The sequence below is a fragment of the Camelus dromedarius genome, chromosome 12, assembly GCF_036321535.1.
Source record: "Camelus dromedarius isolate mCamDro1 chromosome 12, mCamDro1.pat, whole genome shotgun sequence".
In the NCBI taxonomy this organism is placed as follows: domain Eukaryota; kingdom Metazoa; phylum Chordata; class Mammalia; order Artiodactyla; family Camelidae; genus Camelus; species Camelus dromedarius.
Window position 1 is genome coordinate 45,416,606 of NC_087447.1, and position 15,964 is coordinate 45,432,569.

A 15,964-nucleotide genomic window follows, 5' to 3' on the forward strand; every position below is an offset into this window, starting at 1 on the left:
AGGTTCTGGGCAGGTAGGAACTGGATTTCAGTGCACGGGGGAGGATGGTGAATATGAGCTTGGCAAATTGACCAGGGAAGTACTCAAGGTTTTGGAGAGTTGCTGATCTTCCATCTGCTATGGTCATGTCTCCTAGGCTCCTGGTAGTCTACCCCTGGACCCAGAGGTTCTTTGACAGCTTTGGCAACCTGTCCTCTCCCTCTGCCATAATGGGAAATCCCAAGGTCAAGGCCCATGGCAAGAAGGTGCTGACCTCCTTCGGAGATGCTATTAAGAACATGGACAACCTCAAGGGCGCCTTTGCTAAGCTGAGTGAGCTGCACTGTGACAAGCTGCACGTGGACCCTGAGAACTTTAGGGTGAGTTCAGAAAATACTCATTTTTTTCACTTTTTACTTTGGATTAACAATGAAAGTTGTGTCTTTGGTTGGAAAGAATAGCAAAGATTTCAGAAATCATAGGTTGAACTTGGTGTTGTGGGGCAGACCTCCAGTGGACATAACTAAGCCCATCTTGATTCAAAACTAGTGACAGTAAAGGGCTACTAGTAGCCTGAATTGGCTTAAAACTTTTCAGGAACTTTTGTCAGAACTGCATGTGTTTACACTAGCGAATAAGAGGAATGAAGTTGGCTTTTGGTGGATGAAGGCCTGCCTTTTGGAAGGAGAAATATCTTATTTTATGTAGTTCCTGATGATTGAAGTTTAGAAAGAGATTTGGGAGAAAAAAATTTTAGGCAGATTGTCTCAAAGAAAAATACAACAACTAATCTCCAATATTTTAAATTCCTTGTCAGTTTTGTGACTATGTGAAAGCTTATTCCTGCATTGGTTGGAGACTTTACTAAACACTCTAAGAACCTATGTAGCTCTGAAATCCTATGATTACAGAAATTAGACCATGGGTAAATGTGAGAGGGAGGGAGAGAGACAAAGGAAAGTGGGGAAATGTGAGAGAGGGTGGGGATATAGGTAGGCAGAATGTTGAATGGAGGGCCCATTAATTAAAATTAAAAATTTAAGGACTTAAACTTGAAGTTAAATTTAAGAACTAGCTTATCTGAATTCATTGCATAGGCACAATCTTTGAAGAAGTTTAAGATGTGGAGTTGGGAGAGGGTGTGAGTATTGAGATTTTTTTCCCTGTAATTCTTTCTGGAAACTTCTACTCAACCTGCCTAATTGTCATTTTGTCTTTTACCTAACAGCTCCTGGGCAACGTGATGGTGATCGTCCTGGCTTCTCACTTTGGTAGAGATTTCACCCCTGATGTGCAGGCTGCTTGGCAGAAGCTGGTGGCTGGTGTCGCCAATGCTCTGGCCCACAAGTACCATTGAGTCCTCTTTTCAGTTCACCAGAGCCCTTTTGTGTCCCCACCGCCTTCCTTCTGCATGTGGGGACTGGGGTTTGGCCTTGAGAGCACAGCTTCTTCTTAATAAAATACATTCTATTCATTAATCAAAAATTAATATTGTGTCTTCTCCATCATTGACTCTTGTGTTAAAGGAGAAAAGGTTCATTGGCTGAGGGGTGAGGAAGAGACATAGGGAGAAACAGGAGCCCTTTAAGAAGAGTGCTGGGACTCATCAACAGAAGATAGACATTTTGGGAGGATTCTGGATGATCTGGGAGGATGCTGAGATGGAGAAGTTTTCTGGGGTGGAAAGTGGTTAGTTAAGTGGGCAGACCTTATTATGGTACAGTGCAACAAAAACTTACCAAAGGGGGAAAGAAAGGAGGTAGTAAGCCATATCTGAGGGGAAAATAAGGTAGATTTGTGGTACCTGCCAGAGTTCAGTTTAAAAAAGAAAGCTTTGTAGGGATCTATGGTCTAGGCTGGAGTTACTATTTCAGTTGGCTCTAATGTACATTTTGAATGAGCTAAGTTGTCATATATCTTGTGCGTTTGGATTGGAGATAAGAAGATGAGTTGAGGGATGGCTAAGGGTCTTCCAGAAAAAGTCTCCATGAACCGACAACAGCCTGCTCTTTCCTAAACGGTCCTACTGTCTTCCTGGGGAGCCAAGGCTAAGACACTTGGAATCACTGTGCATTCCGACTGAATGTAACATGAATTGAAATAAAGTTAGTGTTAGGATATTGTGTAAATTTTCGGGGGCAGGGGGAGAATGATCAAGTCTTCATGTAGGAGTTAAGATACCAAAAAAAGCTCATTGTCTAAAACTAGCAAGCCAGGGCTTGGTAACTTGCATAAGAATGGCTCTCTGGAAGTAGAAGGGAGAGTAAGACATAGGTGAGTAGAAAGGCTAGATAGTGCAAGGGCTTGAAAAAAACAGTAAAAGCTCTTACTATGCTAATGGCAAGATTAAACAATAAACATTCTTAGAACTTTAAACGACTTAAGGAATAGGATTTGGAGGGAAGTAATCTGCTTAATACACACAAAATGACTTAAAAATTGCAAAGACTAGATATGGATGCTAGTTTAGGGGAACAGACATAATGGCCTCAACCCAAGAGGAGGAGCGAGGACTGCATAAAGTGAGGGACAGACAAAGCGAGAGTGAAGAAGACATGTTTTCTAATCGGGTAGGGTAGATGAGGAGGAAGGAGGTAGGTGGTGGTAGATGACCGAAAGCTCCCAGCCTGGGTCTATCAAGAAGAGATCTGCGATGACCTGGAAACCCTCATATAGGGATGCCATTAACTCAATCACTCTTGAGGGAGTTATTGCTAGGTTGCTCAGGGAATTAAGACCTTCAGGACTTGAGTCAAATTCTCATATCAAAGATTGAGACTTCCACACTTTACAAGTTAGAGTGCCACATCTTGGCAAATTTAACTCTATTAGGCATTTCATTGCTCCCACATGTTGATCAGAATTTGTCCTGTGAATTACCTTCAAATTTGACCTTTTGTGTCCAGAATGGGAATGAGAGACCAATGATTACACAGTCGCAGGCTGTCAACAGTACTGGTCTCTCTGAGCCTTATAGAGGCTCATTATGCCTCTAAACAGAGTAAACAGAGGCTATTCACGGCACTAAACCTTTGTACATAATCAGTCAGTCAACAAATGGGAGCAATGTACATTTTCAATCCATCAATCTCTTCATCTTTCTTGCCCCTCAACTATTATTCTGACTTATACTCTGAGTCTGCAATAATGGGCAACCCCAAGGTCAAGGCCTATGACAGGAAGGAGCTGACCTCCTTTGGAAATGCTGTTAAGCATGTGGATGACCTCAAGGGCACTTCTGCTAAGCCTAGTGAGAGGCACTGTGATGCATTGCCTGTGGATCCTGAGAACTTCAGAGTGAGTTCTGGGCATGCGTGTGCTCCATTCTCTCATCCCAGGTATCTGTGCTAGGGCTACTTTTTTTTTAATTCTTATTTTTCACTGAAGCATAGTCGATTCACAATGTTAGTTTCAGGCGTGCAGCAAAGAGATTCAGTTATACATATACATACTTACTTTTTTTTTTTTTTCATTTCTTTTCCCTTACGGCTCATTACAAGATACTGAAGATATATCCCTGTGTTATACAAGTAGGTCCTTGTTGTTTATCTATTTTATATGCAGTGATGTGTATCTGTTAATTAATGCTACTTTTGATAACAGAAGCAGCTACCTCTTGTGAAATAGGGGTTAGCTGTGGGGAATGGTATTTTGGTGATGGGATTGATTTTGAAAGAGTTCTGTAAATGGCATAGCTGAGCCTAGGTAGAATAAGAAATAGACATAGTAGAAGGCCACTTGCATTTGATATTTCTGAAAAATACATCTTATAAAGAGTACTGACTGAAATTAAACTCAATGTCTTGGACTTGGGGACACAAGTTTGGGCAAGGAGAAGAGCATCTGGCCATTGGTAACTGAAAATTTCTGTGAAAATTGATGGACAACTTTTGGCACGGTTCCTTTTTTTTTTTTTTAACATTTTAAAATTCACAGTTCTTGAAGTTAGAACAGAACCAACAAGGACAAAGTAAGGGCAAGCTTTTCAAAAAGATGAAAATTTCCTCTTGCATAATGATAATTTGTCCTCGTACCCATGGTGCAGGGTTCTTTTTTATATGAATGCTCAGGAAAATTGTACGCATGTAATGACTGGAGACTTACACTACTTCTTTTTTAAAAATTAAAGTATAGTTATTTTGCAATATTGTTTTTCTTTCAGGTGTACAGCAAAGTGATTGTTATACAAATATATACACATATTTTTCTTTTTTCTGATTCTTTTTCATTATAGTTTATTACAAAATATTGAATATAGTTCCATATGCTATATGTACTATTTCTTAAGACCCCTGGAAGTACTATAGTCTTCCTTTTAAAAAAAAAAGACTAGAGTAAAGCAATTCATAACAATGTTCTGGGATTGTGAGTTGGCAGGGCAAATGACAGGAGGATAGAATACAACGGGAGACAGAAAGCTGGGAGTCCTATTGAAGCCAACGTGGAGCCCATAGTGACATTTTTTTTTGTGTGTGTGTGGGAATGTGGCCCTGTAAGTTGCTCAAACTCAGGTCAGGCAGCAAATGGGTATTGTATCTATCTACTGTAAGGCCAGATTGAGGCTTTCTGTTTACTGTGTACTATCTTCTTTTCATCTGCAATCTCTCCCCAGCTCCTAGGCAACGTGATTTTGATAATCTTGGCAACCCACTTCAGCAAGGAATTTACCTCACAGATGCAGGATGCCTGACAGAAGCTGACAACTACTGTGATTTATGCTCTGGCCCACAGGTACCACTGAATTGCCTGTCCAACCAAGCTGGTGGAGTGATCTGTGTTCCAAGAGAGTGCCCTGTCTCCAGACTTAACTCCTGATAAAATGAAAAAAATTATACTCTATATGAAATGTTCTTGTCTTTTCCTCTGTGCCTTTTGCTTTTGTGTCTACTCAGAAGATAGCAAGAATTCCATGGGGATTGGATGTTTTGGAGATGGGGCGTGTGAAGAGGATAAAACAGAGACATTTGTGAGATTAGATAAGACAACACACAACTTGTGGGTCATTAAGCTTCATAAGGTTCAGTGCAAGAAATGCAGAATGGAGGGACTCATGACAGATGTAAAAGCATTGCTGGTGGTAGTATAGGATAGATTCCTATCTGTACAAACTGAGGATTGAGCACAGTTTGGGATTAGAGTTTATCTAATGTAGTTTTTGATCAGCTGTACTGGGATGAATTTGTTTCTCAGAGTATAAATAGCTACGTAGGCATATATAGACTCCATTTAAGGGAGAAACCTAGAATTCACAAAGATATTGCTAAGGCTATTAATACATTTGCTGGATATTTGTACAAAATTGCTTCTAAAGAGCCATTTCAAACTTACATCCTATCCAGAAGCAGAGTGACGTGTGTCTGAGGGAGGGAAACAGCCAGGACATGTGGTCTAGAGTGGGCATAAAAAGAAAGCTATGAGTTTTGGGTTTTAAGCCCATAAAATATGAGGTGGGTGGTGTTAAGAAGATATAAAGAGTGAAATTATGGTCAGGTATTAGTCTAGCAAGAGGAATAAATCAGCAGTGTTTAGTGCCTTGGCAAGGCCCCAGCTTTGAGGGAAGTTGACACAGCTTGGTTCCAGGTGGGAGTTGAAAGGCCAGCCTGGAGCTCTCTGCTTACTGTGCATATCTGTTATCTCTTTCCACCTCCACAGACCTTGGGAAGAAGCTAGTGATTTTTCTTGATAAACCATTTTGAAAAAGAATTCACCCCTCAAGTGCAGGCTGCTTGGCAGAAGACAATGACTGAACTGGTTAAAGTCATGGCTCACAAGTATCACGGAGAGCCCTGCCCAGGAGTGTAGAGTCACTAAGGAACAGCTGTTTTTGGTTGGTTTGTTTGTTTTTGTAGGCTGTAACAAAGGTTTATTTCTCCTTTTTTTTAAACACCTTTATTGTGGCATGGTTCCTGTACAGTAAACTACACATATTTCAGATGTACAATTAGATGAATTTTGATAGATGTATACACTTACGAAACCACACCACAATCAAGATACCTAACATTTCCATCACTCCCCAAAAGGTGCAATTTTTGAATTCCCAATGTATCCCTTCTCACCCTCTTTACCCCCTGGTAACCATAAGTTTATTCTCGATGTCGGTCTGTTTCTATTTTGTAGATAAGTTCATTTGTGTCCTTTTTTTTTTTTTAAGATTCCACATATAAGTGACATCATATGGCATTTTTCTTTCTCTTTCTGCCTCACTTCACTTAGAATGGCGATCTCCAGGTTCATTCATGTTGCTGCAAATGGTACTATTTTATTCTTTTTTATGGCTGAATAGTATTCCACATATATATATAATAGTATACCAATACATACATAAATAAAATGGGAGACAATGCTCAAGCATGCAGATTGGCTACTACAGCATTTCAAGAGAGAGAGATCATTGCAAACTGCTTAGAGAGATGAAGGTTTAGGTGGGGGACATGAACCAAAAGAGGCTCAAAAGTCAGCTCAGAGCCACAGATCAGTACCGTGAGATCAAAAGGAAAAGGAAAGAAATAGCATAGAGTGGTTGGAGAGGCTAGATCACAGGATTTTTTTTCTATGACTAGAAGTTAATGCCTGTTTTTAGGCAAGAGTACAATGTGATAAACAGAGAAGTTAGGAAGATTAGTTTGGATGTGGGCACTGAATAGATGAGACATTATGTGAATGCAAGATTTACACATCTCTACTGGCTTTCATTTTTATTCTAAAGCCTTAGCAGACGTGGGGGTAAGGAGTCGAGGAAGTTGATTAAGGTGGGCTAAATTTATAAACTTCCAGTTATAAGATAAATGAGTACTAGGGATGTAATTTACAACAAGATGACTATCGTTAACACTGCTGTATGGTATATTTGAAAGCTGCTAAGAGAACACCCTAAAAGTTCTCGTTATAAAGAGAAATTTTTTTTCTTTTTTTGTTATCTATATTAGATATTAGATGTTAACTAAGTGTGGCAATCTTTTCACAATATATGTAAGTCAAATCATTACGCTGTACACCTTAAACTTATGCAGGGCTGTATGTCAATTATATCTCAATAAAACTGGAATTAAATTTTAAAAATTAAAAAATAAAGTCAAAATATAATACCCACTCTAATCTCATGTACCAAAATAATAAGGCCTAGGCTCACCTCTCCAACTTTACTTCCTCCCACTCTTCCCTTAACACATTTTACTCTGCCTTTGTAATGTTTTTATCTAAACCTCAAGTTTGTTTTTCCTTTCTCTCTTTTTTCTTTTCTCTCCAGCCTCAGAATTTTGCACTTAACCTTCCCACTTCCAGCAACTTGTTTCTCCACATGACTCGTGCCTAACCCCATCTTGTCATCAAGGCTTTTGCTTCAAGTGTGACTTCCTTTAGGACATGTATCTTTATATTATTTTTCTGTCATCACTTGCTACTATATCATCAGATGCATTTCCTTCTTGTCATAAAACACAATCTGAAGTTATCCTATTTATTTACTAGCTTAATTGTTAATGTTAGTCTTCTCTGTCCACTAGAATGTGAGCATCATGAGATTAGATTAAACTGTTTTGTTCATCCAATATTCCCGCTGTTTAAAACAATGCATGGCATGAGTGGCCTCAATACATGCATGTTTTTAATACATCATGAAGGAGTGGAAGACAGTTAGATGACTAAGATGATGATCTAGCCTTGATGTGACAAGCATCTAGGTAACAGTGGGAGCAGTGGGCATGGAATAAACTGGAAATGTGGAACAATCATGATCAAAAAGAATCAAAAAGTCTCGGAAAGTGACTGTCTAAAAAGGATGAGAGAAAAACAGAAGTTAGAGGTAACTTTTAGAATCACTACCTGGTTTGCTGGAAAGATGAGCAGTTATTCATCAACATTTATTAGTGTAGCCAATGTCCCTGAGTCTGAGGGATTGCACTGTGCATGCACTCCTGTGAAGATGGGTATGAGGATCAAGTACATCAGCAAGTACCTGGAGCCACCCCTGCAAGCCACACCCACAACTGAGTCTAAGTGGGATTCCTAGCTGTGGTCAGAATTTCCTCTCCTTTCTTTTATTTCATGGATCTCTTCTCTTGAAGCAAATCCTTTTGGCATTAATTCAAACTCTTTTCCTTCTATCTCTGTACCAAAATGCTCACATCAACACAGCTGGGGACTGAAAGCTCACAGATAGTCAAGTTGGTCATGGTAAACTAGCTTCTGGAAACTTAGCACTTCTTATCCACATTTTACATTTAAGTCTTTTCTAAACTGAAAAGATAAAATTCTCTCACTATATCAAATAGACAGAAAAGATTTCTTTTCTTTTCTTTTCTTTTTTAAAGATTTTTCTAATAGTAGAAATTCAGCAATAATAATATTGGCTTGAACTGTTCAAATTTTAGGATAACACTATAAATATACATGTAGATTATTTATTACACATATGTATATGCATATACCTATATGTATATATTTATTATACAGAATAAATAAACTCCATGTATATATACATATATTTTTGGGGGGTGGTAATATTGATCTCAAGGAGAAACAAAAAAACTGCTTTCTAGAGCTCAAAATGCAAGAGCAATAAATTCTGAGAAAATAAAATAAAATGAACCATTCCCTCTCTCACTAGACGTGTATACCCTGTCTAGTTCTATAAATGCTTGTTTGAGATGCATGAGACCAAAGTACCTTAGATCACAGTGGCAGTGGTGTGTGGTATACTATCAGTGAAGAATGTCTCTGCCTGATTAGACAGAAGGGAACGTTAAACACAGGAAGAGAGCAAACACCAGACACAACTCCCTTAATCCCTAGCCATTGCCAAGGAGAATTCTAATACTCTCTTCACTGATCACAAGAACTCATTTTCCCCAACACTCAATTGCATATTCTCTGACAAAAATGTGTAGATACATGTATTGGCCAGAGACACTTGTCCATATAATCAGAATGAGAAAAATATGTTCAGACAAGTGCATATATTATTAATAGAACTCAACAACAATGAGTTCAACTCAAGCTCAGTTTTTCTCTAAATTACCCAGTCTTATCTATCTTGTTCACAAAGTGATGCTGGACTGGGGTCTTTCTTCTTGTTTACAAGAACTATAAATTATGAGCCCCACCTAAGCTTTACAAAACTTGGTAACTGGGGGAGGGTACAGCTCAGTGGTAGAGTGCATGCTTAACATGCAGGAGGTCCTGGGTTCAATTCCCAGTACCTCCATTAAAATAAATATACCTAATCACCTCCCTCCCGCCCTCCAATTTTTTTTTAATTAAAAAAAAAAGAATTAAAAAAATTGGTAACTCAGAAGAGCTGTGGCTTCTTCTATAACCTTGGTGAACAGCAGAATGAAGTCTTGTAAACACTTGACATAATGTCCAATAGATCTCTAATTCTTACCCTTCCTAATTCTAGTAGGTCAGCCTACTGATTGCTTCAGGGATAGTGGAGGTGGAGAGATTGAGATATGAACTGCAGAATAGATGGTAGGGGAGAGGACAGCAGAAGCCCCCTGATGGAGCCACCCAACACTATCAGAGACACAAATGTCCATCTTGCTGACCCTCCCTTGTCCAAGTTCCACCCTTGGTGGTGACAACCCACCCTTGACCAATAGTATCGTTTTATTGGGAGAAGCAAGGGCCTGGGGACAAGAGAGGAAGAACAAAAGGCCATGTAGAGAAGCAGTGGCACAAACTTGCTCTGGCACTCTGGTGATCACCATAAGCTCCCAGACACCATGGTGCATTTCACTGCTGAGGAGAGGCTGCCATTGCTAGCCTGTGGTCCAAGGTGAACGTGGAGGTGGCCAGAGGTGAGCGCCTGGGCAGGGAAGCACTGGAGGCTGGGGCAGGGCGCAGAAAGGCAGGAAGTGTTCCAGAAAGAAGGACTGGTTAAGTTTCTTACATACCCTGACTCACCATCTGCTCTGTGACTATGATCATCCCATAGACTCCTGGTCGTCCACCCATGGACCCAGCGTTTCTTTGACAATTTTGGCAACTTATACTCTGAGTCTGCAATAATTGGCAACCCCAAGATCCAGGCCCATGGCGAGAAGGTGCTGACCTCCTTTGGAAATGCTGTTAAGCACATGGAAGACTTCAAGGGCACTTTTGCTAAGCTGATTGAGTTGCCCTGTGACAAGTTGCATGTGGATCCTGAGAACTTCAGGGTGAGTTCTAGGCACGTGTGTGCCCTGTTCTCTCCTCCCAGGTATCTGTGTGGTTATGGTAGAGAACACAGGTACTTAAAGCTTATCCTTTTGAGGTATTTTTGGGAGGCAATATTTCAGGGAAAGCCTTGATTTTGGCATTTCAGTTGTTCCAAAGGTCAAAGGTAAGACCAAGTGGAGTAATTACTATGACTAATGAAGGCTACTATTCATCTGATAGCGCTGAAAAAATACATATTGTCAAGAACACTGGCCAAAACTGAGCTGAATGTTTTGGCCTAGGGAATACAAATTGAGTCAGGGAGAAGTACATCTTGACTTGTGCAACTGAACTTTTCTAAGAAAATTGATGAATACATTCATGGTTCCTGAGTTATGAACCAGAACTGTGCAGGGCAAAGTAAAAGAGATTTTTTCATGATTTCCCTATGCCCCCCACCCCCAACCCCAGCAGTCATGAGATGTTCTTGTATACAAGGCACTGGATTCCTTGTCAAATGGGTGTCCAACCCATCTGAATGTATGCAATATCTGGGGACTTAAACTACACAATTAAGAGACCTTACAGTCCTATGATTTTACTTTTAAAAAAAGGAGAGAAGTAGCCCATAGCAATGTTCTGGGGTTGGGTGCTTGCAGGGCAAATGTGGAGAAGAATAGAACACAGCGGAGGTTTTTAGCTGAGAGGCACTGAAGCCAATGTCAATTCTATAATGATGCACTTTTGTGGGAGCATGACCGTGAAAGTTGCTCAAACTCTTATTAGGAAGGAAACGGATGGTGCATCTATTTGCTGCAAGGCAAGCTTGAGGCCGTTTATTTACTGTGTATTATCTTCTTCTCATCCCCAGCTCCTAGGCAACATGATATCAATTGTCTTGGCAACACACTTCAACAAGGAATTTACCCCACAGATGCAGGCTGCCTGGCAGAAGGTGACGGATGCTGTGGCTAATGCTCTGGCCCACAGGTACCACTAGTTGACTGGCCAACTATGTTGGTGCCTGTGTCCCAAGAGTCCATCTCCTGAAGACTGGAGACAATGTCTTGTCTCCATACTTAACTCCTTTATAATAAAAATAAAATAAGAAACAATGCTCTATAAGGAACATCCTTGTATTTTCTCTGTCTTTATGTTTTATGTTGATTCAGTTAAAAGAAAGCACTCCAATGGGAATGGGAATATGGGAGTTTGGAGAGGATATAGAAGAGACTCACAGGATTCTACAGGATAAGAGTGGCTTCGATGGGTAGTTCTCCTAGGAATGGAAAGTAGACCCTTGAGTTGAACAAGGTCTTTAGAAAAAGGAAGAAAATGGAGTTACTCTTGAGAAATGCAAGATGATTGCTGACAGTGAGTAGTTAAGACATGAAGTAGGGGACCTCTATAGGCTGTTACTTTTATACACTTAGGGTGGAGTTCTTTTTGGACTATAATTCTCTTCTATTTAATATAAGAAACATATTTTTAACAGCAATAATGCAGTTATAGCATCTTCAATGCTATTAATGGAGGAACCATCCCTAAGGCTGAACTGAAAGCCTTGGTTTGAATCTGTACACTACTTGCCAGCTCTGTGACCTGGAACATATTTATTCAATTAAGCCTTTGGTGGAGATAAAAGGCCATTTGTGTGGGAAAATTCAGGAATCAGCTTGCCAGGTCTAATTGGCACAAGAGAAATTGGCCCTTAAAAAGCAGGAAAAGAAGCTATTATCACAAGTAAAAAGAACCAGTGAGGTTTCTTGTACAAGAAAGTGACATCATGAATAGGAAATTTTAGGGAAATTGATCCATGTGTGGGCATAGACCTGACAAGGCAGAATCTACTTTGGATGTGGCTGCAGGAATTTGCTGTGATTACAGTGAAGTGATAGGTAAAGGTCTAAACTTGACAGGAACAATGAACCGAAGGAAAAATCAAGTAAAGGACCATTGTGGCAAAGATGCTTCAGGACTCGAAACATTGTGAAATAGAGAGTGGAGAGCTCACAGATGATAGCCAGGTTCCCTGTCTGGTGAATGAAAAGAAGAAATCTATTAACAGAACAGAAAATGCCTAGAATTCACTTGTGGGCACAGTCACTTTTGTAAAAATCACTTCAAATTTCTGGACCCAAGTCCCTTGCATAGAAGTGAAAAGCCAGGGCTTTGGGATTAATAAGGATCGAATTATCAACCTATCACCTTAAAAAGTTCAGTTAACATTTTTCAGAATCAATTCCTTTGTTTGTAATATGGGATAATAATTCCTAACTCATAAATATGTTCCCAGATTTCAAGGAGACATTTGTAAAGTGTGTTGTCTGTTATTTCTGAAAAGGGAGCAGTAGTGGTTTGTATGATGCACTATGATCTATTATTCCTCTGTTCCCTGTTTCATTCTATATTCTTGAACTGATTGCATTATTTCTGCACTTCAGATCTATATGTCTAACTATTTGCTTAATATTTCATTTTGGATTGCTCAATAGTGCATAAGCAAAGTATGTCCAAGGCTGACCTCCTGATCTTTTCCTAACTGATTCCTGCTAATTTAGCCTTCTTTTTGTGTTCCTCATCTTAATGACTATCACATTATCAATTGCTCATTATTAATTGCTCAAGTCTGAAAATGAAGATGGCATTTGTACTTCCCTCCCTACTCCAATATCATACTATTTTTCTCTCATTATTCTACCCTCTAAAACAAATTTATACAATTTTTTTTTGAAGTACAGTTGATTTACAATGCTGTGTTAGTTTCAGGTGTATGGCAAAGTGATTCAGTTTATATATATATATATATATATATTCTTTTTTTCTTTTTCAGATTCTTTTCCATTATAGATTATTATAAGATAATGAATATAGTTCCCTATGCTATACAGTAGTTCCTTGTTGGCTATTTTATATATAGTAGTGCATATATGTTAATCCTAAACTTCTAGTTTATCCCTCCCTCCTTTCCCCTTTGCTAACCCTAAGTTTGCTTTCTATGTCTGTGAGTCTATTTCTGTTTTGTAAATAAGTTCATTTGTATCACTTTTTAAGATTCCACATATAAGTGACATCATTTGATAGCTGTTTTTCTCTGCCTGACTTACTTCACTTAAAATGATAATTTCTAGGTCCATCCATGTTGCTGAAAATGGCATTATTTCATTCATTTTTTATGGCTGGGTAATATTCCATTGTGATATTCCACATCTTTAGCCATTCATCTGTTGATGGACATTTAGTTTGCTTCCATGTCTTGGCTATTGTAAATAGTGCTGCTATGAACACTGGGGTGCATGTATCTTTTCAAATTAGAGTTTCCTCCTGATATATGTCCAGGAGTGGGATTGCTAGATCATATGGTAAATTTATTTTTAGTTTTTTAAGGAACCTCAATGCTGTTTCCCATGGTGGATGTACCAATTTACATCCCTACCAACAGTGTATGAGGTTCCTTTATCTCCACACCCTCTCCAGCATTTATTATTTGCAGACTTTTTGATTATGGCCATTCTGACTGGTGTGAGGTGATACCTCATTGTAGTTTTGATTTCCATTTCTCTAATAATTAGCAATATTGAGCTTCTTTTCATATGCCTGTTGGCCATTTGTATGCTTCCTTTGGAGAAATGTCTATTTAGATCTTCTGCCCATTTTTTGATTGGGTTGGTATTTGTTTGTTTGTTTTTGATACTGAGCTGTATGAGCTGTTTGTATATTCTGGAAATTAATCCATTGTCGGTCTCATCATTTGCAAATAATTTTTCCCATTTTGTAGGTTGTCTTTTGTTTTGTTTATGGTTTCATTTGCTGTTCAAAAGCTTTTAAGTTTAATTAGGTCCCATTTGTTTATTTTTTCTTATTTCCATTATGCTGAGAGATGGATCCAAAAAATACCGCTATGATTTATGCTAAAGAGTGTTCTGTCTATGCTTTCCTCTAGGAGTTTTATAGTATCCGGTGTTACATTTAGGTCTTTAATGCATTTTGCGCATATTTTTGCACTCTGGTATTGAAGAGGTGAATATGTTCACAAACCAAAGAGCAGCGACACACTTCAGGCATCTCTGGCAGCAAATACTTTCATCACTACAGGCTAAAGCAGCTGACAGAAATGCTACCCAGCATCTTAATCCAGCTTGGCACAGACAGTCTGACCAGTTTAAGGAGACTGCCTGCACCTCTGCCCAATCAATCTGTGGATGGAAAAACACCACTTGCTACTAGAGAGGATAAGGATTATGAAGTTCCAGATCTTGTGGAGAATTTGATGAGATGTCCAAGAGTGAAGCAAACTGACTTGAGTCAACTTCTGAAGAAGATAAAACTTGAAGAAGTTACCAGGGGCTGCTATTTTATATTATGACTGCTTTTTAATATTTTGTTTATGAATCTGATAAAATCTAGGTCTCTAATATTTTTTAAGCCCCAGCCCCTGAATATTGCAGCTCTTTTCAGTTTTTGCTTTACACATAATTCATTCTTTGGAGCTAATTAAGTGGAAGAAGCCTGGGAATAACATTTGAAACAAAGGTTAACAAAAAAAGAAAATGTTATCTAATGTTGATTTTTCCCTTATCTCTTCCTTTCAAAGCAAGCAGGATAAAAAGTAGTGTTGCTTCTTCATATGGTTCTAAAGGACAACAATGATGACTTAAGTTCGGAATTAAGGCAGAAAGGGAGAAACATTTCTAAATATAAATTCAGGCTGATGGTGGGGGACTCACATCAAGAGCAACCTCTGCACTTCGGCGATCGTTCCGCTTATATTTAGGGGCACAGCTTGGGATGAGACTGAAATACTCTGAGTCCAAGCCGGGTCCCTCTGCTCCCTCTGCTAACCATGCCCTTGCTTCTTATCTCTTCCACACAGCTCCTGGGCAACGTGCTGGTGGTTGTGCTGGCTCGTCACTTTGGCAAGGAATTCACCCCGGACCTGCAGGCTGCCTATCAGAAGGTGATGGTGGGTGTGGCCAATGCCCTGGCCCATAAGTACCACTGAGATCTTGGCTTAGCTCTTGATGACCATGGGAAGATACTATTTCCCTAGATTCTATCTTCTGAACTTGGGGAAGTCATGTCCATCCTCAGGAGTGTGGCTTCTGTCTGATAAAGAACTTTCAGCTCAGTTCTCTGGTTCATTTCACTTATTTGATTTGAACATATCTTGCTTTATTTTATTTTCCTTCACCATTTTTGAAAGAATGCTAAAACTGAGGTAACCAAGAGATTGTACATCTGGGAGAGAAGAGTAAATAATGACCGTGCTTTACGCAGAAAAATACAGATTAGATTGCTGAAATGGTCTATTTGGGGAATTTAAAACTGAATATGAGAGCATGTACACAGAAGTTCTAATTGAATGTAATTTTTGCAACAAATGACATAACAACGCATCACTGCATAAATGTCCTGATTCTCTTGAAGAAGGTTAATACTTTTCCTCTTAATTATACTCAGACTAGGCACATCCTGGCATAGAAGGGTAGTGATTAGGTAAAATTGACAGACTGAAGTAAGGGGTAAAAAAGGTCTCTCTCGGGGACTTGTAGTGTGTGTGTGTGTGTGTGTGTGTGTGTGTGTGTGTGTGTTAGTGCTCAGTGGGGCTGGAATCAAAGTACAGTAGACATGCTGTGGATCCCTTCACAGAGGACAAGTGAGCTCGCATTGGTGAAGATGGCAGTGGGCCCAAGAAGTTTTCCAGAACCTTTGAGTGCTGATCTGGATTTGAGCTCAAGGCTTTGAACATAACCCCATTTGTCACTATTCACTCTTTCTTATTTTTGCCTAGGATGTCTGAGCTTTTGATGTCTTATTACAATTTGCAGCCTTGTCCCTGCAGGGT

General features: G+C 39.4%; 3 protein-coding genes across 3 annotated transcripts in view; all 3 read left to right on the top strand.

Moving 5' to 3' along the window:
* HBE1 (hemoglobin subunit epsilon 1) overlaps window positions 1–1,336 on the top strand; it is a 1,415-nt gene extending 79 nt beyond the window's left edge. The window contains exons 1-3 of the mRNA XM_010990586.2: window positions 1–13; window positions 137–359; window positions 1,208–1,336. The exon at window positions 1–13 is cut by the window's left edge and continues 79 nt beyond it. Coding sequence (XP_010988888.1) covers window positions 1–13; window positions 137–359; window positions 1,208–1,336 — 365 coding nt within the window. The remainder of the gene's footprint in view (window positions 14–136; window positions 360–1,207) is intronic.
* A 1,723-nt stretch (window positions 1,337–3,059) lies between these two features.
* On the top strand, window positions 3,060–4,782 carry LOC135322589 (hemoglobin subunit epsilon-2-like). The gene is made up of 2 exons (XM_064491866.1): window positions 3,060–3,276; window positions 4,592–4,782. The coding sequence occupies exons 1-2, from the start codon at window positions 3,127–3,129 to the stop codon at window positions 4,667–4,669; spliced, it is 228 nt and encodes a 75-aa protein (XP_064347936.1). The 5' UTR covers window positions 3,060–3,126; the 3' UTR covers window positions 4,670–4,782.
* A 4,919-nt stretch (window positions 4,783–9,701) lies between these two features.
* On the top strand, window positions 9,702–15,121 carry LOC105097952 (hemoglobin subunit epsilon-like). The gene is given in 4 exon segments (XM_010990587.3): window positions 9,702–9,726; window positions 9,729–9,792; window positions 9,914–10,139; window positions 14,993–15,121. Coding segments are annotated over 4 exon segments (441 nt in total). The 5' UTR covers window positions 9,702–9,704.
* The last annotated feature ends 843 nt before the right edge of the window (window positions 15,122–15,964 follow it).

Excerpts from the sequence above, each read along its gene's own strand:
- LOC135322589 (XM_064491866.1), top strand. The coding sequence starts at position 3,127 with ATGGGCAACCCCAAGGTCAAGGCCTATGACAGGAAGGAGCTGACCTCC. Across the intron at positions 3,277-4,591 it reads TGGATCCTGAGAACTTCAGA|CTCCTAGGCAACGTGATTTT; the intron begins GTGAGTTCTGGG and ends ATCTCTCCCCAG.